Source organism: Phasianus colchicus, chromosome 4, assembly GCF_987193195.1.
Source record: "Phasianus colchicus chromosome 4, bPhaCol1.hap1.1, whole genome shotgun sequence".
Classification (NCBI taxonomy): Eukaryota; Metazoa; Chordata; class Aves; order Galliformes; family Phasianidae; genus Phasianus; species Phasianus colchicus.
The window spans coordinates 54690603-54709512 of NC_143439.1; the positions used below are offsets into that span (position 1 = coordinate 54690603).

The 18910-nt window shown below is 43.8% G+C and overlaps 1 protein-coding gene across 3 annotated transcripts in view; it reads right to left on the bottom strand.

The window, feature by feature from the left end:
* The window catches only part of RBPJ (recombination signal binding protein for immunoglobulin kappa J region), an 88500-nt gene that overhangs the window by 52334 nt on the left and 17256 nt on the right, over nt 1-18910 (bottom strand). The window contains exon 1 of one of the 3 annotated variants that reach the window (XM_031588445.2): nt 898-1004. The exons of 1 other annotated variant lie outside the window; for it this stretch is intronic. In XM_031588445.2, coding sequence (XP_031444305.1) covers nt 898-917 — 20 coding nt within the window. In that variant the 5' untranslated portion in view covers nt 918-1004. Of the gene's footprint in view, nt 1-32; nt 486-897; nt 1005-18910 lie in introns of those variants that run through there. One more of the 3 variants, XM_031588444.2, reaches the window with a different exon arrangement.

The window sequence follows — 18910 nt, forward strand, 5'->3', positions numbered from 1 at the left end:
ACCACAGCAGGCTAGCCATGATTAAGTATTACCCAGTGCGGTTGGAAGAGACGGCAGCTATCATTCCTTGTGATCCACTGTGGCTTAGTGGGGTGGGAAGGCTACTGCCCTTCACTGCAACACCACGCAACACGAGCAGGAAGGCAACTAAGCAAGCTCCGCAAAGCCCAGAGAACGGGGAGCGGCACACGGTGCGGAGAACGGGGAGCACGGCGCCCTGCCCCGGGACAAGGGAGTCCGACCCGCAGCCTGCCAGCTCCGGCGGCCCGGGAGCGCTCCGCAGCGGCGCCCAACGAGGCTGGAGCCGGGGACCCGCAGCGGCTCCGGCAGGCGCTGAGGCAGAGTCGGAGCCCAGCGCTCAACTTCTCTCAGCCACGAGAGTCTTTGTCCGAGCGCTCCCGGCCAGGGCCGAGGGAACCCGGGGGTCCTCTCCCGCGACGGGGCGGGCCGGGCAGGCCGAGCAGGGATAACGGCCGTAGCGGCCGCGGTGCCTCTCCCCGCAGGGAGCGAGCCCTCCGACAGGCGCTGCCCCGGGCCGGCGGGGACGAGCACCGACCCGGCGCGGGGTCCCGACCGCTCCGGCAGCGCCGGCAGAAGGGGAGCGAAGGGAAAGCGCCCGTCCCGCGGGCACCCCGCGCCCGGACCCGGCCGAGCAGCCCGACCGCCGGCAGCCGCTGCCCCGGCCCAGGGGGGCCTCCTGCCGTGCGCCCACCCGGGGGGATGCCAGCCCCCCGGGGTTTGCGCCTCAGGGCCCGCCCGCGGGCCGTCCGGAGACGCGCTCTGAGTCCCCCAGGGCGGCGACGGGGAGGCCGAGGGGCGGGAGCCGGGCAGCCGGCGGCCCGGCGGCCCCCGAAGCCGAGCGCTCCCGGCGCGGCGCCGCGAACCCCCCACACTTACCCTGTCACAACAGGCGCCATCTTCCACAAACTCTCGCTAAAACTCCTACTCTCGCGAGAGCGCCCCCCTCCCCGCACCTGGAGCGCGCGTGCGCGAGCCCGTGAGACACGCGCGGGTCGGGGGGGCGGGGGGTGGCGCGCCCCGCCCACTCAGCGCCCGGGTTCTCCCCTCAGACACAACAGCCCGGGCGTGGGAACCGCGCTGCGCTCGCGAGAACAAGGCACGGCCAGACGGCGGGCAGAGGAGAGAGCGGGGAATTCTCGCGAGAGCTGAGAGTGGTGGGTGGGGCGGGGGATTCCCTCTGCCCGCTCGTACGTCTGGCTCCTGCGCGTCCCCCGGCCGGCGGGGCGGCCGGACCGACGGGGGGCGGGGGTGGGAAAGCAGCGTCGCCTGCCCGCAGGGAAGAAACCATCCCGGGCGAGGAGGGGAGGAGGTGGCCGGCAGCAGGCAAGCAAGGGGCGCCAGGTAGCGATGGCAGCTCGGCACCGTGCAGGAGAACCAGGGGCCGCCTTCTCCTCACCCCCCTCCCCCGCCCCTGGGCGGGAGGCGCGGGTTGGCCCGCCCACGTTGTGCTCCGGGCTGCGCCGCCACGTGCGAGGCGTCGGCGGGGGGAGCGGGCGGCTGAGCCTCGAGCTGCGCGTGCGGTGAGGAGCCGGCCCGGCTCGTGGGCCTCCTGCTGCTCCGCGCGGGCCTGGCCAGCAAGGACGGCGGGCTGCGTGCGAGGGCGGGTGGGGGAGCAGTGCGGTGTGCTGGGATGGCAAACGCTGCGCTCGGATAAGAAGGCATTCTCTGGAGTTCTGCTGGTAATGCCATACGGGTCTTCTCTGCTCGAGTGTGAAACCTGGGTTGGAAACAGTTGGGCAGCGTGGGCTTCCTGCTAAAGCTTACAGTGTTGTTATTCCCAGTAGCGCTGCCTGGGAGTGTGGGCCAAATACTCTGTCATTCCTGTTTGTTTCATACCAAGCACGCAAAACAGCTATGAAAACCAAAAGAAATCTTTTTGCAAACTGGGCATAAAAGCTGACTGCAGGAGCCTGGGGCCTCGAGGCACAGTTACTGGAAAAATCTGTCAGGTTTCCTACATCGTCGTGTTTGAAAAATCAGTTTTAAATGCCTGGTTTAATGATTCTGGTGTTTTCTACAATCAAAAACATAAGCTACAGTTTTGGTCCCTGCTTGCACTGACCAATAAATTGAGCCTTGTAATGATGACTCAGAAGTCTCAGCAGAGATGCTGTATCTGTACAAAGAAGCTGGCCTGGCTGCTCAAAAGTCTTGACTTAACAGGAGCCTGAATTTGGTCCATGTAACAATATGACCATTGCAAGGTGAGGGTCTGATTGTCCATGGGAGGACTGTGTGTGAAAATTAATCAAAGATTGTGTCCTGTGTCTTCCTTCACAGAATCACAGAAATCACAGAATCACCAAGGTTGGAAAAGACCTACTGGATCACCCAGTCCAACCATCCACTGATTACCACTCTCACTAAAACATGTCCCTCAACACAACATCCAAATATTACTTGAATGCTTCCAGGGTTGGTGACTCCACCACCTCCCTGGGCAGCCCATTCCAGTGCCTCACCACTCATTCAGAAAACTAGTATTCAAGCTCTTTATACGTTTAGTTTAACATATGTAACTTCAAAAGCAGATGCAACTTTAAAGATTCCCCAGGCTCCAAAAAGTGGGTCATTTTTATTACTTCACCTCCACACCTCTGCTGTCTCCCAAATTAGGAAAAAGTAATGTATTTTCAGTAACACCATTAACATGGTGCTTCTATATGTCTTCATGAAGTATACTGTCTTCTGCTAACACTAATCCAATGAATGTCTCAGATGGGTAAAACTGTGCTTTAAGAGGTTGCTTGGCCACATAGTTTGCTGTAATTCTATTAACTGTACAAACAGCTGTTGTCTGCTATCATTAAAACTGTTTTTTCCATTCTGATTTCTCTCTCCTCATTAATTATCAAAGGACATTGATTGGCTCTGTGAAGGAGCCACGAAGGCACAATTCTTGTTGAAAGCACGATACATACTGAAAATCCTCTGTGTTGTTTGTGAAGAGCAACTAATAATCCCTTTAGAAATCTCTTCCTAACATCTTTTTTTTTTTCTTTTTTTCCAAGGCTAAAGAATGATCTCAGTTCATGTTAGCTCCATTCCTTCAAGAATGGTTCCTGGACATGTGCCATGGCCTGTCTCTAGATGGTCATTTTCTGAGGCCCCTCTTTTAGTGTGTTTTAAATCAAAATGGAAAATCTAAAAATACTGCACACAATAACATGCCGTGTCTAGACTCTTTTGATATTTTACAAAGAAGGCATTTGTATTAATAATCAAATTAATTGGATACTGATGCAGATACATTATTTTGAAGAATTAATAATTAAAGAAACGGTCATAATTCTTTCCATTTCTGACAGCTATGATATAAAACAAATGACCATTGAAATTTTTTTTCCTTTCTTTTCAGTTATAAACAATCTACAGTGCGAAAGGCCAGGAATACTATTCATGTCAAAAACAATAGCCTCGAGTATCTCGAGGTGGAAAGACAGATAATAAAACCACAGAGGGTTTCTTAGGTATTGTTCATACATTGAATTTTACTCCTCATTGCTTAAAATTCTTATTTCACATAGCAGTACAAGCAATATCTATTGACGTGAGTGCAAACTGAAAGCATCTCATGCCTCAGGGTACTGGGCCCCACTCGCTTTCTGGTCTTTAATGAATTGTAAATACTTCCAGACCTGAGGCAGAGGGGCAAATGTGAAGACAAAGTTTTCACAATTAAAATTTTTGTATGTGCTATGCAATCAGCAGTTGAACCTTTCAATACTAGGTGATTTTAGCCCTGCTGAGGTCAGTGGAATAGTTTTGAGCCAGACACGGGGCTTCAGAAATGGAGAAACATGGCTCAGAAGTGCCACTGAAGGATGGGATTCATAAGGCATGGGGCCACACTCCTTCAGCTGGGTACCAGAACCACCAGCTGCCTTTAGAAAGGAAAGGAAATCTCTTCTGCTGACATTTTGTAAATTGTGGGGCAGGAATCCCTCCTGCTTTCTGGGCTCTCAGGCTCATACAGGTGTGGACAGAGCCAGGTCTATGGGTCTGTCTGTCTGCAGTCTGTTCAGATGCCTGCAGCTCCATCTGGGAAGTTATGGTTCCCTCATCTTCATGGCTATCATGAGGCTGAAGGAGCTGTCTGCTGGGCTGAGCACAGCCTGGCTCTGGCCTGGCAGGATTGGGGAGCACTGGCTGCTAGCAGTAATAAAAAGGCTTGAGATTGCAACAGCCTGCTTGACCAGTCCAGGCCAAACTTTATCCAGCTCGGCTGTAGCTCTGGCCTTCCCAGGCTCGTTCCTTTGGGCCTGACACAGTTCTGCCTGCCTGCTCATTTTGGCTACAGCTTCGAGTCTGGATGACTTGGAGAATGTTAGAAGACAAAAGATCTGCATCCGTGCCTGTAGGAGCACTCTGTGTCTCTGAACATCTGTTGCATGTTTAGAACAGTGAGTCCTCTTTCCCACCTGAATCTTGCTTCTGAGAAAAAGTAACTCATAGCACAACTTGTAAAATCCAAGCTATTTATAAAATATAGTGACCTTAAAAACCATCGTAGGTAGTAGAATCACACACTTATCTGAATCTTCAGTTCAGCGCAAGTAACAGGTTTCTCTAGATGCTGCTGTTTATATCTGGTGATGGAAATCACACATTCTAGTAGTACATACTATGATATAACTCTTCTGGAATTTTATAAGCACAGGATGTACAATGTGGTTTAACCGCGTGTCTAGGAAAGAAAATAAACAGGCAATTGCCCACAGACCATATCTTACATCTAAGCTTCTGTGCATATGCCAGCTAAAGTTACTGCCTTAACTTCTGGCCGGACAACTAGATGTTAGAAATGCCTCTGCTGCTCGAAATGGAAGATACTGTTCAGTGTAGCTCTGAGGATTTGTTACACTGTCCTGAGATGATAACAGTAATGGATAGTTAGCAGTTTTAAACAAGTGGTGCTGAATAGTTTTCACTTGTGTGTCATAATCTCCGTAGCACAAAAAAAAATCTGAAACTGCAACTTTATGCCAGTTAGGGCATAAGTGTGCCTTAGCACAGTATATCCCAAAAGCCACAGTCAGGCTTGTGCTTCACTCAAGAATGCTTTGCAAGCAAGCACAGCATCAAGCATTTTTAGAATCTAAAGGCAAAATGCAAGAAGTGAGAATAACAAACAATAGGAAGGAAGAGGGGGAGGGAAGATGAGGTTAACAGTAATAACATCATGTGGTTATGTAGGTTAACAGTGTGAACAGCTTGATGACTGACTTCTATACCCTTTTATTTTTAAACACTTTTCTAAAACATTCTGTTAAGAAACATTTAGTATTGAACTTTGCCCCTCACCCTATCCCTTCAGTTATTTTCCATTAGATGAAGTATATAGATGAATAGAATTCTCTATTTGCACTGTGTATATCTGTACTCCTTAGGTTCTTCAAAGAAACAGCCATCCATCTCTTAACTTCCTCTGCATAGTGCTTCTTTCCACTGCTGCATATATGGGGTGCCCAGCCCAGAGATTTTGTGGCACCTAGTGGTCCTCCTGCAGTGGTACTGCCTGCAGTGGTGCCTGGTGCCCTCAGCCTCCTGCTGTCGGTGTGCCCTGTACAGACTTGCTGCAAGTCTACTGCAGTGAATCCCTGAACCAGAGAGCATCCTGGCAGCACCTGCCCATCCTTCAGTGACCTCCAGCTCCTGTAGCCACAACCCCAAACTCCGGCCAAGGCAAGATTCACAGGGCCACACCTTGATGCTGCTGGGGCCTCGTGCCACAGGTAGCGTGTGAACCCACTGAACCAGTTCTTGGATTAAACCACATACATGGGATTACTCAAGGATTACTGAAGGGGAGTATGGCAGGATAAACTGTAAAAAATCTCTTCTGCTTTTCCAAGATATACGGGAAAACATGCTGTTCCTTTTTTTATATGGTCATTTAATGTTGCAGTAGAATGCAACAAAGGTGAATTAATTCCATCCCACTGAAATAGAGAGGACAGGGAAGACAGAATTTGTCAGTTGGACTATGAATTATTACAGATAAAGCAGAAAGGAAGATTTATAGGTTATGATACAGCTCCAGATGTTTTATCAACCTTATTTGTATATAAATTGAGTTTGCAATGTTATGCAATGTTATGGTTTTGAACCAGTGTGAAAACAGATATCTTGCAGAAAAAGTACTTAACCAGAGACACTGTCTCGTTTCTTTCGTTTTCATGATGTGTTGCTATACTTTCTATGCTAGCAGAGATGCTCACACTTAAACCTGCAATTCAGTGTCTGAGTGGATTTTTTCAGATAGTCTGCTCCCTCAGAGAAAGCCTATTCTGACATACTTCTTCTTTACCTGCAAGTAAAATGTGGTTTTGGGAAAGCCACCAAAGAATGAGAACTCATTTGACTCAACAAAACAAGAAGGAAACTCAGACTCTTGATTATATGTGTTTTTCTCTTGTATTTAGTGCTTAAGGGCATTTCAGACTAACTATAAAAAGGTATAAAAAAAGAGCTCAGCAGCCTACTCTAAAAGAAAACCACAAACTGCACATAACCCCTTGATAAAATTACCACTGAAAACCTATTTGAAATTATAATCCAACCCATTTTACTATAAATTAGGCAAGTCTAGGTCCCAGACGTAGCCACATGCTCTGCAGAATGGGAAAAAACTTAGACAGAAATCCTTAGCCTGTAATCCTCAATACAAATATGTGCACACACATTTACCTTGTAACGACTAGAGAGAGGAGCTAAGAAATTAATTGTTTCACAGAGAGCATAAAGCTAGGTTCCGCTATTTCGATTAGGCCTTATGCTAGTCTGGATGAAGAAGTTAAACTGATTTTGCATGTTTGGTGGCTTATAGAGATTGTAAGTGACCTCAAGCCAGGAATATAACACTAGTTTTCTTTGTCTGTTTCTTTATTTAAAACATTGAGGAAGTTATATAGTCCCGAAACATAAGATTTTTTTGAAGTATTCTAAACACATGGTCAAAGAACATGTAATCTTAAAAACTACTTATCTTACAGTACTGCCATCTTGATATCTGTTTGGGTTATTTTGGTTTTTTTTCAAGAACAGTCACAGATTTTAGTAGCTGTGGGCTTTATTTAATCTTCATACTCTCCCTCAGAATATCAGTTAGAACCTCTGTTGTGCTGTAGCCCTTTTTCCAAAATCCTCATCCCACCTCGCTCCCAAAGAAGGACCGACCATTTCTGGTAGCACTTGATGAAAATAAATTCCATACAAATTGCCTGAAAATATTTCATCGCTCAGTTCCAGGGTGGCTGACACTTTTGAATAAAATAACCATTTGATTTTTTTCCCTTGTAGTGGATTACAAGTGACCTTTTAATGCTAAAGTTCATTAGTGCTTGGATATCATATTGATGAGCTTTGCATAAATGATTAGATGAACAGATAAGGCATAACCAAGGTAATGAGCTTATAGCTGTTATGGAGGTAACTGAAGATATGTCACTGATGCTAATTAAAGAATTTCTGTATAACTTTATTTATTGTCAGTGTTGATTCAGAAGTCTCTATCACTGTCACTTCTTTTATCACAACCAATGGTGTTTCATGTTGTAGACAGCTGTATCTATTTCTAGAAATCTAGAAATAGCTAACCATTCTTATTATGTATGGCTTTGTCATTTGTTTGTTTTTCTGATCATTACTGGCACTGACCTTGCCAAGAGCTAAGCACATGCATAATTTTATTCATGCGATTAGACTCATTAAAGCTAATGGGATTAGTCAAGAAAGTAAAGCTACTTCTGCTTAAGTGTTTGCCATTTGGAGCTGTTTGACTAGAAACAAAATCAAGAATCTGGAAGGAATTTAGACTAAACAAGAATTTTCATTAAATGTCACATAAAGAGAAATTCAAACAATTTTTCCTTGACCCAAGCTTGGTAGATGATGAGCAATGGCTGCCACTGTTCCCAAGCAGCTTTCCAGGTACTTAGCGTTCAAGATTGTAGCTACAGATTCCCACAGAGGGGTTCTCACTTCTGAATTTCCTTCATCTTGTTTGCCTTCCATCTGTGTATTCCCCTTTCCCAGTTTTGACATGTGAAAAAGATTTTTTCTACTTAATTTGTCAGGCACTGCACAATTTGTCAATTAACACGAAGGTGGTTTCACATGGCAAGTAAACAAGGATTTTCTAACATTGATTTCCCTTCAGAAAAGGCTAGCTTGCCCAAACTGGAGCTAGTTTCAGCGAACTTTACCAGGTCTTTTAGGATGACATTTCTAACGAGAGATAATGAGAAATACAAATTCTGGCCAGGAGCCCAGCAAAGAAGGCTGCCTTTAACTGGAGAGATATGGCACAACGCTGCAAACCAGGAAAACCCAGAACAGGTTTTGCTCACACAGGATTAAGCAAAGTAAAAGTGCTTGTTATTTTAGAGGACTGGCCTGACAGCTAGGACAGGGGCTTGTAGGTTTAGTAGATCTTTTGTGTGAAATTAAGAGATGTCTATTTCAGTAGAGAGGGACCTGTAAAAGCCAGCTAGTCCAACTCCCCTGCAAAGAACACAGACATCTACAGCTAGCTCAGGCTGCTCAGAGCCCAGTCCAGCCCAACTTTGAATGTCTCCAGGGTCAAGAGACTGTCCTGCCTTTGTACTTCATTTCAGGCACTGTGAGGCTGCCTGTGTCCTGCCTGCTGAAAGCCTCACAAAAGCATTATAGCAGCCAGAAATACTGCATTTAGAGAGCAGATGTGTTTCAGCCCCTTTCTCTGATAGCTATCTTGGCTTGGGCTGAGAGAGGAGTGGCTGGGAGCAGTTACTCTACCTCCGTTCACTACCCCAAGGAAATTCCCTACTGGATCATCAGGACAGTTTTATGGCCATTAGTACCACAGATCAAATGTACAGTGAGTGATTAACTTCAATTTTGAATAAGCTGTTATTTGTTATTTTTGATCTCCGGTGAGATGTTGTGTATATAATAAATTATAAAAAATCTGGCCTCTCACTTATAAAAACAAATACCAACTGTCCTGCTATCATTGTGGAGCAATAAATCTCCCCTGGCCTTGGAAAAATACATCATTTGTGGACTTTCACCCACTTTATACCTTATTTGCGAAACAAACACTTATTTTGATTCCTCATAAGTACAAATGATGACAAAAACTGAATAAAGCTACAGTGGTGGCTATTTGTAGTCCAAAAGTTAAAAAAATGTATTGAAGATAGACTGCCTTCCTTTGGCTTTTTCTGGGTAGAGGTTAAAAAAACAGCAAATCCACCACTACCAAGTCTAGTGCTAGGGGTGGTGGATATTATTAACTCCTTTTTTTTTTTTTTTTTTCTAGGAAAGCCGCTGAACTATGCCCCAATGCACATGATTTTATGAACGTTAGAAAGAGCCATGTGGTGTTCATACAGTGTTTAATCTTGATGAAGTCTCAGCGCCCAAGGTTTTATGATTAATAGCAGAGGAGGAACATTCGAGTGACAGTTAGGGCTCTGCCAGTTTGTACTGTATATACAGCTGTTGCTGCACAGGGGAGGGAAATGTAGGGTCTGGCTGTCTGTTCCAAACAAAAAGAAATGGCACATGCTATTACTTCCAGATCATTGCAGTCCCTGCACCACCATCTGCTGGGGGTCAGAGCAGTTGTCCGGGTCGGCGTCAGTCATGCACAAACTCAATGCCTTCCACTGAGCTGCGCCCAGCAGTACATATTTACAAGAACAATAAAGCGAACCTGCTCCCTGGACACAGGCACCACAATGCTCCATCACATTTCCAACAAAGGGGCACAACGAAAGTTGATATGCATTACAAAAGGGGTTCTCAGAGATCACAGCTTTGTGATTTCAGGCCCTAACACAAATTGAAGGGAAGAAAAACTGTCACCAATAAGCTCAAACCTAGGGATCACTGTATTTGTAATTGATGTAGCATCTCTAGAAGGGTGCCTGGCTTTCCACATTTCCCCTATGTAAAGGATAGCTAAATGGGGAAAGCTCTGACAATAAATGCTAAACATTTTGATATATTATTCTGTAGTGGCGGCCAGCTGGGCTTCCACCAAGCCCAACTTGCCTCTGTCTGCATCTTCTTAGCAAACTATGCCGTGAGCTGGGGAGAGGGACAGAGAGCCCTGAGCTGATGTAAGCCAAACAGTTCCTGGAAACAGGACTGGCATGGCTGTGTCAGCATGATGTTGAAACTGAATGAGCAGTTTTAGCATCTCTTCAGCCCAAAGAACTAGTGAGTAATTCATTTCCTCTGCTAAGAATGGCTGCTTTGACAGTGATGGTGTGACAACCCCACGCAAGGGTGTGGGGTACAGCTAGCTGCTCATAGTGCTTTCCTGAACCCATGACTGACCACAGACAGGAGACCTTTGGTTTATGCAGTTGGAAGTGGGTCTGCTTGCTGTGCACTAGGGCACAGTGCAGAGGCATAGAGATAAAGCACAACTTCTCTCATCAACTTAGGCTAGCTTGCTGCTGGGCTAAGTCCCACGTTCTTGTATTTTATCCAAGGGGAAGCAGTGCAGCAGTGGAGCTCAGAGCAAAGACATCAACATGGCTTGTGACAAATTCAGCAGTATTCAGGTGAGCTTGTTCTTAGCCTCCATGCTGCTAAAGCAGGCAACGGTGCGAACACAGGGTAAGAAAAGTGGGCAGCAGCCCTGGAAACTGTGAAGAGAGCTAGTGGAGCTGGACCCAGAGCATTTTTAAGTGAGGCTCATGGCCAAATAACTGCAAACCGTGCTGTACAAGCAAAATCACAGTAAGGACTGCTGTACTCTCTGCCTCACATAGCTGCAGTGTCTGTCACAGCACTACCACATACATAATTTTTGATATTTCATCTGATAATTAGTGGCTTTAGCATGAGCAAACCCAATCTTCTTAGGTCCTATCCTTGGTTGTTTTCATATTTACAAAGCTCCACTCCAGGTATTTTTGCATTAAGCCTCTTGAGCCCATGCAGCATTTGATAGCATCTTGGATGCACACGCTTTACCTGAAACATAACATGGAGCAGGAGACCTCCAGGTAGCTGCACCTACACGCTTCCAAACTCCACCTCCTCAGCCTTCCTGGCACCAGGACACCCTGCTGCCAGAGCAGCAGAGCTGGTTCTGGAGCCTGCAAGGAATGTGGAACAGCACTGCTGTGCTCCTCTGCAAGATGTCATGGGACTAAACTGTGTATTTGTACTTGCAGAGCACTTACTCTGAGCTGTTCAGCACTGAGCTGAACTGCTCTGGTTCGTACTGCAATGAGGTAGTTTTTCAGTGTGGGATCAGAACCAAAGAAAGGATTGTTTTTAATGATCTAGTGCCACAGCCTGAGAATGAAGCAATAAGATGCAGAACAGCAGTCAAGGTACATTTTAGGTGTCATAGTGAATGCAAAGGGTAAATGACTTGATGCCTGTAGTTCTGAAGAGAGATTCTCTGAACAGTCTTTTAACCTGTAAAAATGGATATAAATCTGTCCTAAATGTGTAGGGACTGAAAAGTCATTCCCATCAGTAATCCCAGAGAAATATCTTTTTTTCTGTGCTTAGTCCACAATAGACAGGTGCTGCATGGTGGAAGTCATGTGTTTCAGCTCTTGCTTGCACCTCTGCTGGCAGCTTTATTCCAGCATCCACTGTCTACATTAGCACAGGCAGCAGCCTGGGTTTCTCAGCCTGCAAGTGATATTTCTGGACAGAGGTCAAACATATCCTTCTGACAATCCTGGAATAATTTAGAACTGGTTTTGTGTATTTTGCACATAAATAAAGGGCTTCAGCATTCAGAAGATATCTTACAACTCCTATGTTTAGTAGCAAATGAAAAACACAAGAACAGATATGTTCTGGCCTAGTGAAATACTTTTTTTCTTATAAAAACAAAGCTTTTACCAAATGAACAATGAAACTGGTACTCTTATGGCATGTTCCTGCTAAACCATGCTCTTTGATGAAGCTGGTGCAATAATCCTCCCTCCAGCATATTGTGGCATACTTAAAAAGAAATGGTGCTCTGGATGAACCCTATTCTCAACTTCTATTTCATAAATCTGTCATTCTGTGAACTAGAGAGCTGCCTAGATGAAAGGAACTAATGTCATGCCTGATCCTGAGGGTACCCACTTAGACACTACAGATTAAGAGGCAAATGCTGAAATCACACAGCATCCATTGGCTGCACTGGAAATTTTTTGTTTAGATACTTAGGAAATGAGCTGTTGAGAAAATCTTTGCTAAAATAACAGTGGGGTTTTTATGCTGTTTTTTTAAATTATTATTATTTATTATATTGCCTCTCTCATATATTGCCTCATCAACATCACCCTTCATCTCTGAGGCTGTACATAGTGTTTTTATAGAGAGTGGTTCTGTGAGTTACCAGACTGCAAGGCAATACAACTTCAGTCCAGATCAGGAAAATGAGATATCTGTTGAATTGGCCAGAACATAAAATACAGTGCTTATGCCAGCTTCATTCTGTCTCAATGACAGCTGTGGGAGAAATGGTAATATTTGATCAAACCAGAATTGCACAGGTGCAATTTTTTCCTTTTTGAACAAAAATAATCCAGTATCGCAATCTGTACCAGTTGAGGACATTGCACCAAGAGGTGGTGACATCTCTGGTCTGGGATTAACTGCTTTACTGCCTGGTAGAGCCTTGGCCTGACTTTTTACCCCCAAACCACTTAGATACCATTACTTACATATCTGTCTTGAACTCATTTATAAATTTAATAACCTATCTTCTTCCAAATCTTTTCTCTGAATTGTTTCCGCAATACTGTCTGCAAGAAGCTTCTAATGCCTAATGGCTAGATAAATGGCCATTAGGAAATAATGGATTCATTAAATATAATTATGTAGCTTTATGAAGCAATAGTTTAGTGATTTGCAGCAAGCCTAGGGGATACATGAGATTATTGTGGACTTCTGGTGCTTTTGTCCTGAGGCCCTTCTCACTGCCTGCTCTACCCACTTCCAGCATTGTATTTCAGCCCCTTGAATTTCCCTGATTGCAAATTGAGCAATAATTCCAAAGCACAGAATACAGGGAATTCCCCAAATATATTGAAGATGTTTAAAATTTCAGATGGGAGAAAAATATATTCAAAGTTTTTAATATTTAAGTACATTTCTCTCCATTGTTTGTAGTTATAGAAATCTTCTGAAAAAAATCGCTGAAAGGATTGTCCTGTTTTAATCAATTTAGTAAACTTTTGTTTTGCCCTTTATGTTAATTACAAAAGATGTTATTACATTTCCTTTGCACCTTTTAAGCCACTGTTAATGGTCATGTATGCCCTCACAAAGCTGCAGAGCTCTTCCTGCTCATCCGCTGCTTAAACAGGGCTAGTAAAGTAGCACAACAGAAAAACGTTGTCTTAAAGGTCCTGAAGCTGGAGTAGTGAACTGGAAAGAGACAGGGCAGAGAGAAATTGTAGATGGAATAAAGGGGGGGAAAAAGGGGGGGAGAGGAGGGTAGAAGGGGGGGAAGTGGAAAAGCAAAGGGAGTGATTGTTTGCTTCAATAAATAGAGAGGGATAGCTGAGCAGGCAGCATGGAACTGCTCCCGATCTCTGTTCTGGCACTTGTGGATCTTTTGAAAACAGGCCAGAAGGACATGCTGAATTTGTTGCTCCCGTGTGCCAGCCTTTTCTGCAGCAGCGAGAGAAACCAATCAGTGCTGCTTCTAAAGCAGCTGGAGACTGAGAGAACTGCGGTCCCCCGCTGCCTGGCAGGCTGCAGCACAGGGTCTTCTCGCTTTCCAGCCACTACAGAGGCTCCATTGACAAAATGTGTGCTGCATTTGAAGGAGCACAATGTGACGATGAAAGAACCTTAGAGAGACAAAACAAGGAAGGGGGAGAAAAGAGGGGAGGAGGGAGAATTAAATGGCTCTGTGGGAGCAAGCTAAAGGCAGGGCAACAGACTCAAAAGGAGAATGTGCTAATCTGCAGAAGTGGTGGTAAAAATAAATCATAATCGTCACATTCAACACCTCTTGACATGCTTTGTCAAAGCAGATGGTTGAGATAACAAGATCTGAGAAAACAAATACTTCATTAATGTTCACTCTCACTTATTTTCCAGGACACAGACAGGCTTGTTTTTGTCCCCCAGTTTCACAAATCATAGAATCATAGAATGGCATCATCTAGTTTCAACCCCCCTGGGGCATCCACAACCTCCATGGGCAACCTGTTCCAATGTGTCACCACCCTCTGTATGAAAGCCTTTCTCGAAGTCCCCAACAGATTTCTACAGGCATTGCAAACAGGAGAGCTCACATTCTCATCCTTAGTTTCAGAGAGGAGGAGGAAGAGTTTAGATCTCTGCAAGCCAGGAGCTTGTGTGCGTAACTGACAATCAGAATAACAAACTCAGAATGAGAACAAATGCTACCTGAAACAAAGCCATTTCCCCTTTCCTCTTTACTTCATTAAATCAGCAAACAGAAGGTATGGCAGAGTAAAAACTGGGGTACTGCTGACAGCTCAAATCACCATGGTGTGCCTGGCTGTGTTGTGGGGCATCTGAGAGGGGCACCCAAGAGCTCATAGGATGTGTCTCTAGTAGTGTTTTTGCAATCTCCCAGCTGCCTTTGTTTGCTGTTCTTATCCAGAAGGAAGGGCAGGCTGGGAGCACAGGAACTGAAATTTATAACCAAGCAACTGGACTGGAAGGAGCTCCCCTATATCCCCTCCTTACTCCTGGCCTTTCAGCCCATGGGTCCCGCTCTAGCTACGTCAAAGTATAATTTGTGAATCACAAACTGAGCACAGGGTCTTCAGCACCAGCAGTTCCACTCTAGATAGCTGCAGTAAGTTGGGAATAACTTGGTAATATAGACTTGCAAAAGAGAATATTGCTTGGGAGAGATCACTAACGTCTACATATTTTCTGGGAATTCTTGGTACTTTCTGAGATGAAGTACACCACAAAAATTGAGATGAAGAAATATGAATGTCATTGCTAATTTCAGCAGGCATGTCAAAAACCCAGTATAGGGAGAATCCTGTATTGCTTACAATGAAAGTGGCTAAGTTTGATTTATCTGCATGTTTGCCTGGTAAACATGCTTTGATCACCTTAAATGAATTTTTCTTTCTAACCCAAGGAAGTCTCCTGCCCTGAAGACAGGAGTTTCAGAGTTAATAAAACAGCTTTTAAAAATTCTCAGTTATCATTCAGGTTCAAAATAAATGGTTTCCCTTTGCTCTGTTAAGTTGGCATTTATTTTCAGTTTTGGGAAATTACTCCTGTAAAGTAGGTTACTGCACTGGCCAGTACAATAGTCTGTTTTTCCAAAGGAAATTTGATTTGAGCATTATTCATGGCATCTATACAATCTCCAGTTTTCAGATCAATGATCAAGTTGTCTTTGTAGGAATGATACATAGTATGGGATGAAACTGATTTTTTTTGGAGAAGCTTTTACTAGCAAGTTACAGTGCGTCATAATTTTGAAAGAACCTCCAGCTTCTTCAGCAGTTGTAAAATTAGACCACTAGCATGTGTCTATCCTCAGAAATCCCCCATTGCATACTAGTTTAAGAATGGGATAGTGTTTACAGCATTACTTCATCAGCTCAGTTCATGTATAGTAGATCTTTTTGAATTCAGCATTTCAGGATATTTCTAACTGAACTGTAAGTTTATTTAAAGATATCTTGCTTCAGCTGGAAAAACTTAGCCCTACCTTTTATACTGTAAGGGGAGGTGATAGCTGTGGCTGCAGAAGAACTATCAGCACAACAAAGAAATATAAACATAACTCTCAAAATACTGTGCAAAAGCCTGTTTTGTTATTCTCTGGATTTGTTTTCTCTTTTGCGTATGTCTCGTAGGCTTGCTATGTCTACGTTAATGAGTGATTTATCATAACAGAAATAGATCACCATATTGAAGTAGTCTGCACTAAGAATTCACATGTTCAGTACAAGTCCATTGGGGGTTTGAACTTCAGGCTGCCTTTGACTTGATCCCTTCAACTGACTGTTCTCACCACATGAGTGGTTTAAACCTCTCCAAAGGCCCACCTGCTGGTTTGGACTCTTACATCTCTTGGAGTTTGGAGTGCATTTTCTGTTCATTGGACGTTGCTGCTGGCCTGGCTTCCCTTGGAGAGAAGCTGAAACTGTTGTGCACCTAAGCTGCTCTCTGAACTGAACAAATGCCCTACAGATGGGGACTGTGAGGGTTTTCTTAGAAAACCACACCACTGCTCTGAACCAAAACATTAATGTATAAACCATATAAAACATAATGTATAAAACCATATATATTTTTGTGACTTTGGGAAGGTACTTATTATTTTTCTAATTAACCCAATAATTTTGCACAGCAATGCTTGTATACCTGCTTGTTATGATTTCCTAACCAACAAGCTTGAGTATGTTCTCTGTGTTTAATTGTGCAAAGACCAACAACAGCTACATTGAATCTCTATGTAAGCAGAGAAATCCTTACATATATACCTCACACACAACTTAACAAGCATAAGCAATATGAAAAATTGTTTTCCAAGCTGCATGATGAGATAACTGCAATGAAAGTTGAGAAACTGTTATTCCAAACCTTCTAAAAAGAGAAAGTTATGGGTTTGCCAGATCAGGAAAAGAGGCATACTGTATTGCCTGTGATCAAAGGCAGGACTTCATGAAGCTTGAAGAAAAAAAGATAGGAATCATGTAAACTTTGTTTAAAGCAACGTGCTTGAAAATTCATTCACTCAAATACTGGGTATCAAAATAGGTCAGTTCATTCTATGTTCTTAAATCAAAAATAACCACAGTACTCACTGCTTCCATCAGCAAACCACCTTTCACTGTTGGTGTACCTCAGGCAGGAGAAAAGACACAGATCCAGTAACAAGATGATGGTACTTGGAATATTTAAGCAGCTGATATTTTACACTTGATCCACATGAAAAGTTTGGTTTTGCCACGAATATCAACATTTCTGTTCCATCTTAGATTTTATCATAGACTTCTGTTTTTGCCTAAATTCTGAACAATAAGTACAGCACATAAGTATATTTCAGGGTCTGAACAAAAAACAGCATTTTCCTTTTGACTCACTTATTTTGATGTTTAACCTTGTAAAGCAAGCTGCACACCAGACTTTCATTAAAAGCAAAGTCTGCGATCTCCTTCCAAATTTGTCAAGGAAAAAGTTATCCCAAAGCATCAGTCAAAACCTGGAATGCATCTGATCTGAAGTCAGAAAAATTAGTTAACTTTTGTCTGTTCTTTCTTCTCTCTACCAGAGCTGATTACAGGTAATGTCAGAAATGCAGACACTATATACAACATCAATGTATTGATTGTGAGATCAGAAGTCCAAACTCCCAAATAGCGATTTTAATTTTGTCAATGATTTTTGGCTCTCAGCTCACACCTGAGAAAAGGAATATTAACGCTTCAAAAATCAGAAGGTAAAGTTTAACACAATAGTTTACCATTTGATTTTTAGTTTATTTGAAAATAAGCATTATTATAGCCACATTCATCTGTGTAATTTCTCTTCCCTATTTGGGTTGCCACAGCTCTGGCAATTTTCTAGTGCAGCTGCTTGTACAAGCACAAAATCCAGTCTCTGTTAATTCTTGCGTATGTGATCTTTGCATTTGCTCTCAACAAATGATCAGGTGCATGTTGAGTGAATACATTTCCAAAAAGCCAAGAAAGAGGAATGTGAAGTGAAGAGTGATTTGACTGAACTCCTAGAGTAATGTGCTGTGTTGGCTTAGCTCTAATATTCTTGAATTTCTTCCACAAGGGTCTGATCCGTAAACAGATTTGGCCACTTAAAACAGCAATTTGTCCTCACGTTCGAAGTAGGCATTGCTAGAACTCCATCTCAGCTTCTATTAATAGACAGCATCTACATTTACGCCACCAATTATACTCCCATCTTCTTATCTGCCTCCAAGGTTGCTTTGCTGACTGCAAAAGGGAACACCAGCACTTAGAATCACAGGCATTGGGGGAATTTCAGGCAAACACACTGAGCTGCCATGGAGGTGTCTAAGCTCACTGAGAGCTGCATCATTTTGACCTGGAAGCTCTTTTAGGACCTCTGTGAGTTTGCATTTGCTTTTCTTCAGCTGCACCTGTCAGCTTGCCACTCACTGCTGTTGAGGCCCAGCTGATGCCAGTTTCAGCACAGCCACACAGTTCATGAAGAGCTGGATTTGGCATGAGTGCCAGCAGCAGTAAATATATTTTTCTCTCTAAAAAGCAGAAGTTGGAATGTCTGCTATCCACTTCATACACTGGAATTTCCCTGTCCCCAGACCAGAGGCAAAATTTGGCTGGAGAGATGATAGATGTTGCTTCCTAGGGAGCAGGACATTGTTAGGCAGCTGTGGCTTCAAACTCCCAGCAGACCTCATGCTAATTAAAACCTGCTTCTGGCATGTTACTTTGTGTTTTGCCTTGAAATGTCATTGTGGTTTAGGAAACTTACAGAGACTGCCATGCTCATCTTCTGTCCAAGTCTAAGAGGACTTAAATTTACATTTTCCATCTCCTATACTTCCTCTGCCTCAATACTCCTCTCTCTTTTTCATTCTGGTCCTAGGAGAACAAAAGTATATTTGTTTATTGATTAGAAGAAATAATTGTATTCAGCACTTGATTTTTGCTGAACTAGAAGTTTCCTCATAGCCAGACACTACTGATAGCTTCAAGTTTGGTTTCAATCTGGACTGGCAACATCCAGATTTTGAATATTGAGTGTTTTCTGATTTTCTTCCTTCCTAAATCTTCTCTTCCATCTCTGGCCTGCAACAAATTTAAAGCTGCAGGACTTACAACAACTCTGTGTCTCAAACAGATGTCAGTCTTTTTTATTTCAGTCTCCATAGAACGCTTGCAGAATCCCTGAGCAATTGTTAATAGGTAACCTG